The sequence below is a fragment of the Thamnophis elegans genome, chromosome 9 (assembly GCF_009769535.1).
Source record: "Thamnophis elegans isolate rThaEle1 chromosome 9, rThaEle1.pri, whole genome shotgun sequence".
Lineage (NCBI taxonomy): Eukaryota > Metazoa > Chordata > Lepidosauria > Squamata > Colubridae > Thamnophis > Thamnophis elegans.
Window position 1 is genome coordinate 31,009,596 of NC_045549.1, and position 7,684 is coordinate 31,017,279.

Consider the following 7,684-nt stretch of genomic DNA (forward strand, 5'->3'; position numbering starts at 1 on the left):
GTTTTCCACACTCTATTCCCATGAAATCCTCTACCTCATTACATCATTATCAGGCAACTGAAATATGTGATCTATTAATATCTGAACAACATCCTTTCACAAACTATTGTTTCTGGATATATTGCAATTTTAACAAGGCTAATAGAGAATTCTGAAAACCATATCCTATTAAATCAGCATGCAGAAGGCATGAAGAAACAAAGTACTGTAGTTTCTTATTCGGAATAGTCATAAATAAATAAAATGCATGTTGTAATGATTTGTCTATCTTTTCTTTTTGAAAATCTATAGAAATGATAGACAAATTATGAAATATACACCAGGTTACAATATAAATTCTGTCTCTTTCTGCTTATTGTGGTTTTCATACAAGCACATAATGGCAGAGTTTGTCACAGATCATATTCATTTCATCATTTTGACTCAAATCTCAGTTGCAGATGAATGAGATTGCACAGTAAACTATATATTCCCAAGAACCTAGCAGACGAAGTTCTGTTTTCATTAGATAGAATGCCTACTTAGACATTCAGATTCAGTGTCTTTATCCCAATTATACTTTTTATGAATTGTTACACCAGTTTGGTATTACAAAATAGACATTATACTACTACCATACAAGCAGTAATAGCAATAGAAATAGCAGTTAGACTTATATACTGCTTCATAGGGCTTTCAGCCCTCTCTAAGTGGTTTACAGAGTCAGCATATTGCCCCCAACAACAATCCGGGTCCTCATTTCACCCACCTCGGAAGGATGGAAGGCTGAGTCAACCTTGAGCCGGTGAGATTTGAACCGCCGAACTGCAGAACTGCAGTCAGCTGAAGTAGCCTGCAGTGCTGCATTTAACCACTGCGCCACCTCGGCTCTACAACTAGATATTATTTATTATTTTTATGACAGTTGCAAATGACTGATTCTGCTTATTCTATAGTTTTGAGTTACTAGGTGAACCTTGATATTATATTTTTACTTGTTTCAATACTTTAATCTCCAAGCAATGATTTCTGGGTATCTTATTAGTGCAATAAACTTTTTATTCTTTAAACTATTTTAGTAGTGTAAGAACAAATTTTTTTTTCTTAAAATGGATGAAATTGTGTAAACTTAGAAATAACTCTCCTTTCGTTCTCCACAAGGACTCAATTACTTAAAATTCTAAACTCTTATTTTTATTCTGGCAAAGCTACAAAGTGCATGTATAGAAGCTTCCAGCATTGACAGAACTAGGCAGCTGCCTCTTTCCCTAGAAGCTCAGATTCTGTTACTATCAATGCCATATTGAACAAAGGAAGATTGGATAATAAAGCCTGATGTGCACATATAGTTCTTGGGGCATGTTTTTAATGGTAAAACTTTTCGTGAAGCAACTCAGTAAAAAGACAATTAAAAAAAGCCATGGAAATAAAGAGTCGTTATCAAACTACAGATGGAAGCACTTGCAAGGTTCATCACAAGATCTATCACACTACCTAGCCAATGAGGTGCTTGTATGATTGGAAGAACATTCTCTTTCCTGGAGTAAAAGAGTAATTTAGTTTCCATGCTCATTTAATTCTGAACCTTCTCTGAACAGAGCACAAGTTGATCTACAACATGTAATAATAGCAATAGCACTTAGGCTTATATACCGCTTCATAGTGCTTTACATCCCTCTCTAAGTGGTTTACAGTCAGCATATTGCCCCCAACAAGCTGGGTCCGTATTTTACTGACATTGGAAGGATGGAAGGCTTGGCAGTGATCAGAGTCAGCCTGCAATAATACATTATAACCACTGTTACTATAATAATTATTCATATTTTTAATTACAGTTCCTTATTCACTAAGGATTAATTAAGCACTTAACCAATTTCCATTTGTCAGGAAGTTACTTGAAACCCAAGGTGGATGGACTCATTTTCTTCTCTTGCTTAAGCAGAAATATTTGATCAAGAACAGTCTATCATACGGACTCTGTGTACAAATTTATTATTAAAATATAATAAATATTTTTATTTCAGCCTGTAGGCTTTCTCCTTGTCTACTGAAGCCTCATTCAAGCAATGTATTGCTTAACATCTTTGCATAGTACTGGAATAGGAACAGGTGTTTTATGAATTGTGGTATGAAGAACACACTAATTCATTCCTTTTCTCAGTGTGAGAAGATTTCTCTGTAAAAACAATAGCACAAAGAGAAATTAATATCTGCTGCAAGAATGAACTACTCTGACCTGTCCTGAGTATCCCAGAAATAACATTTAAAATTCTGAGAAAATATCAATCAAAACATTAACAATTATGAATACAGCATGTACACCAAGTTTATTGATACATTTACAAAAATGAAACAATATTCTGTTTATTCTCCAAGAAGCATTTACATTTTAAACCATATTTGGCAATAATATTTTTTGATGTTTTTATACATGTTCTCTTACACAAACAATTTTTTTTAGTTAAAGTGACCAGTCATTGGCAAGGTTTTATTTAGTGTGAATTTTGTAATAACATATGAGGGCCAGTCCTGATACAGTGGCAAGTATTTTATCAGTATTTAAAAGGGCCAATTAGTTGGTACTACTACTCTGTGGATTATAAACAAAGAATGGCATCATAATATAGGTCTATATTAGTCCACAATACATTAAACAGTGTGCTGGCTCTTGTACTCTCCAATTAAAGTGAAAGAACATATAACTTTAGTATTTTACAATGCTGTTCATCTAGGTGATATCTATATTATAAAAAATAAAATAAAATCATATAAATATGTAAAACAAACCCAGTGCCCATTATTAAATAAGATATTCAATAAAAAGCAGACCTTTTAGAATTATTGTTTTTAAAATATATGGATATAATTTAATTGTTATAAAATTAAAACAGTGTGGAAATCAAGCTGTGACAGTCAAACTTGCATCTATGTTAGGTAAAGCAGTTAAGTGCATAACATTCTTTTACAATGATAGAAGTGAAGATTACAAACTTATAATGAACTGCCTATATAAGAATGCATGAAGGAGTTGTGAAATAGAGCTAGAGTGGGAAAAGTAGATTCATATGGCCATGTTTTTCACAAAGTAACAGTGATTTCTCTAGTCATTTGAACAATTGCAACACAGTCCTTGTTTAACAATTACCTCATTTAGCTACCACTTGCAGTTACAATGGTAAAAAGTAACTTACAACCAATCCTCATATTTATGACCTTCACAGATCAGTAAAGCAAAGAAAAATTTTGAAGCACAGTCATAGTTTTGCTTAATGACTGCTTTGCTTAACGACTAAGTTGCTGGCCCCAGTTGTGGTTGTTAAGCAAGGGCTACCTGCAGAGGTGGGTTGCTCCCCCTTCGGGCAAACCGGTAGTAGAGGCAGCAGGAGACTCTGCCCACCCGCCCAGATGCTTCTGCATATGCGCAGAAGTGTTGTGCATGCACACAAGCAAACTGGTAGTAAAAAAATTTGAAACCCATCACTGACTACCTGTAGCTCTTGCTATATTAGCTTTCTTAACCTTTAAAAAAAGGTTTTAATGGGAGAAAAAAATGGCCATATGTAATATTCGATGGAAAAGTGGTCATCTGAAGCCATTTGTCATTTTTGTACTTTTTTTTCTAATTATTTCAAAAATTTCAGAACTCCTTTCTGATTGCAATAATAAAATAATGATAGATTAACATTGGTAGAACATCAAAGAATTCATAGTGACATCAGTGATATTTTCTGTAGCTTCCAGTGGAATTTCCATGTAAATTATTCCACCTGAAAATGTAATGTTAATGTTCCACTAATTATGCAATCAGATATTTGTAAGTGAATGGGTACATTTCTGAAAATAAAGACAGATTTACACATCCAAAGGAATCATTGGAGTTTCAAAGCAGGAAAACAGTCTTTACAAATAAAAGGAAAGAGAAGATTCAAAAATATATGCCCATTGAAAATGTAGTGTCTCTAAATAGTCCCAGAAACTATACAATGTAGCTGGTTAAATCCAGCAAATAAGATGTCATGTCTATGATCTGATCAAAAATACCTGCCCTTGTCACTCTTCGGATGTTTCTATCCATTTGTTCACATTGAGAACCAAGGTATCCTTTTTTACACAAGCATTTATTTGGTCGTATGCAGACACCACCATGTCGACAGACTGGATCACACTTTGCTGTAAAAAAAAAAAAGTAAGAGTTGAAATCTTCCGTTAGTATTTGAAGCAAAACATGCAAAGGCAACAATGTCGGTATCATGGGGGTGGTATGAAATTATTTCAGACAACATTTTGAATAATGCACACATTTTGTTACAACGAAAATATATCTTAATGTTTAAAACTAATTCTACATGTTCTGCTTATCTGATGTCATGCAACATATATAATTCAATTTCCTTTTTCTGTGCAGAAGATGTTGCTTTGATCTGCAAGAAACTGCAAGTATGATCATTTATTCATTCTAAAACTAAGTTTTAAAAATGTCAATTAAATATTTAAACAAGATATTTAAGTTTGTTTCAATACGGGCTTTAAGTTCTTTACAGAGGATTAGGACTCAGAAACTCTTGTGAGTGGATATTTCACATGTCTGTTCAGAGATTGATGAATGTATTCCCATACTTCAACATTTATAATCTGGTGCCTTTCAGATGAGACAGGACTGCAGCTCCCAGGATTTCAGACAGTATGGAAAGTGCAAGGCACAACATTTTGGGAATTTAGGCTGCAGACTTATATGTACTTATGGGGAGTCAATTCTGTTGAGTCCAATGGAGCATTTCTGAGTAGACATTTTGGATTTAAAACTGGGTTGAATGATCTAAGAGTGTCATCTTTGAACATCTTGTTAGAGTGAAATCTTGAGTGCAATATTTGCCTTGTGATTGCAAATTTATCTATGAATGTTACTAAACGAATTCTGAGTTCATAAATCAGGTTTTTTAGTCTATTTCTCTAGACATTCATTATAATTTTTTTAAAAAAAGAATGTCAGAAATTGTTATTGGCTTGCTATGTTCAGCAATTACTATGAATAGAATACCCACCAGTTCGGCAGAATTCACCTTCCCAGCCTTGATTACAACAACATTTTCCAGTGGGAGTACAATGCCCATTTTGGCAATGCCTTGAGCATTCAGATGTCAATATCTGGGCAGGAAATGCTGTTCTTTTACATTCTTCTGGAATTAAAGGCCTATGGGGAAAATACAGGAAATGCACCTATTTAAATGTCACGATCAAAGATAAACAATTCACATGTATCTTCATTTTTGCAGTCTTCATTTTTATTCTCCAAAACTAAAGCTGTTTAAAATACTGGACCATGAGGCAGTATTTTTGTAAAGTGCAAGAAACAGGTAATTTAATTTTCATTATGATAATCCAGTGTGCTATTTAACAAACATTGCTACTATAGCCAGCAAAAATATTTTTAAAAATTTCAAAAAACCTTATTTTGTCAAAAAGGATTGTTCAAAATTAGGAGTCCCCTGAATATTAGTAAAGCCAACGTGGCACCTTTTAAACTGCATGTAAAACAGCAATCATTATTATAAAAATGATACACATATGAAGATGTATTCCAAATTCATATTGACAATCACATACAGGAAGTTCACACAAGAACACATATTCACATTGCACACTTTACTCATGCATACTTTTAATTGTGTTTTGATTCATTCTCAGTCCTCAATGTTCACTTGATACATTGAACCATAAACTAACAAAAATGTGATTAGCTCATAAGTGAGCATCTCTCTTAGTCTTCAGGAATGGCTTTCAAATGTGCTTCTCAATGATATAGTCTAGATTTGGAATGTTAGGTAACTCTATGGAATGTAGCCAGAATTAAACAGAAAGTTTTATAGATGAACGTTATAGTTACAAAATAGCAACAGCACTTATATATTGCTTCACGATACTTTACTGCCCTCTCTAAACGGTTTACAGAATCAGCATAATGCCCCCAACAATCTGGGTCATCATTGTACTAACCTCAGAAGGATGGAAGTCTGAGTCAACCTTGAGCCAAAAATATTGCGACCATATAATTATTGCACGAAGAGTTAGCTAAAACACGTTATGGGCATTTGTTATGCTAGAACAGGGCCCTCAAACTCGCAGGCCAGATGTGTCATGCGCTGGCCACGCCCACATCCAGTTTAGCAAAGGGGAAAAAATCCTGATGCGTCATGTGACACCGCTGTGGCACTATGAGTTTGACACCCCTGTGCTAGAACTTCAAATCTCTGGATCTTTGGCAATAAATATATGTAATGCCAGCATATTTGAAGAGCATTTGTTAGAACAAGACTGCTTTAAATCTAATTTCATCTGTCCCTTATCAGAAGCAACTTCATTAAAATGATCATGATCCTAGTTATCCTGGTGGCGAGAAGAAAAATTTTCCATCTTCAAATTATAACAATGGGAATATGTTATGGTATAGAATCACCAGCGGAACATAGAAAAACATCTACTTTTCTCAGAATAAATACAGCCCTCTTTCAGATATTTTTCAGTACATTTGCTTTCTTACTGGGAAGTTTGCCAAGTGCTCATTACTTGATTTACTGCAAGGGAATGAAGTGGGAAGTAAGGAAAAGAACCTTTCCAGCTTTCGGATTTTTTTAAAAAGCTCAGCAGCATATCAAATGTATTCTTATATGGTATACTTGTTCATGACCCCTAGTCTTTAAGCAATTCTGTCATATTTGAAAACTAGCTCTACAGATGAAGTCTGTATCAGTGTTAATAGCTGTGAGGTCAATGCAACTGCTAAACAGTTTGTATTACTGTCAGGGTGGTCATAAAAACAACACCTGCTGTATGAGGCCTTGGCAGCTGGGTCAACAGGCACTGTGGGAATTTATCAATTTAGGGGGCCACTTGCGTTGCACTTTGACGGATGAATCAGGAAAGAACTGGCTGGTGGAGCTAAAGTTGCTCAATTATGTATTACATACTTTATGATAGCAGACGCAGGATTTCCTTGCACGCATCAGAAAATAGGAAGATATAAACAGATAGGTGTTTTTGCCTTATAAAGGGAAGGCCGCAGAGCAGTCTATGCAAGAAGAATGGAACATGCAGGGAAGGAGGGAGAGAAATAGACTGTTGCTCTGAAGCTAATTTTGAGCTTACATATTCAAGGAAATTTATTGTGAAAAAAATTCAGTGCATAAAATTAGGCAAGCATGCCAATCAATTATCATTTCATTAAAGCTAAAGTATACTGAAGAATTGCAGCTGACTTCAAGGTTTATTTATATTTTTGTTGAAGGAAATCACCTTTTTTAATTGTTCTTTGTGGATAGCTTTTGCATTAATTTATGAATATATGATTCTCAAATAAGTGCAATAAAAATTAACAAATATTTTAACATATCTTAATATTTTATCTTATTTATTAAAAAGGTAAAGGTTCCCCTTGCACATATGTGCTAGTTGTTCCTGACTCTGGGGTGTGTGTGTTCATCTCTGTTTCAAAGCCGAAGAGCCAATGCTGTCCAAAGATGTCTCATGTGGCTGGCATGACTAAACGCTGAAGGCACACGGAACACTGTTACCTTCCCACCAAAGATGGTTCCTATTTTTCTGCTTGTATTTTTTACATGCTTTCGAACTGCTAGGTTGCCGGAAGCTGGGACAAGTAATGGGAGCTCACTCTGTTACGTTGCACTAGGGATTCGAACTACCGACCTTT

General features: G+C 34.7%; 1 protein-coding gene across 1 annotated transcript in view; it reads right to left on the bottom strand.

Annotated features, from left to right (window-relative positions):
• Positions 1-3,881: 3,881 nt before the first annotated feature.
• The window catches only part of HHIP (hedgehog interacting protein), a 91,513-nt gene continuing 87,710 nt past the window's right edge, over positions 3,882-7,684 (bottom strand). Inside the window, exons 12-13 of the mRNA XM_032224535.1 lie at positions 5,022-5,170; positions 3,882-4,149 (exon numbers count right to left, since the gene is read on the bottom strand). Coding sequence (XP_032080426.1) covers positions 3,956-4,149; positions 5,022-5,170 — 343 coding nt within the window. The 3' untranslated portion in view covers positions 3,882-3,955. The remainder of the gene's footprint in view (positions 4,150-5,021; positions 5,171-7,684) is intronic.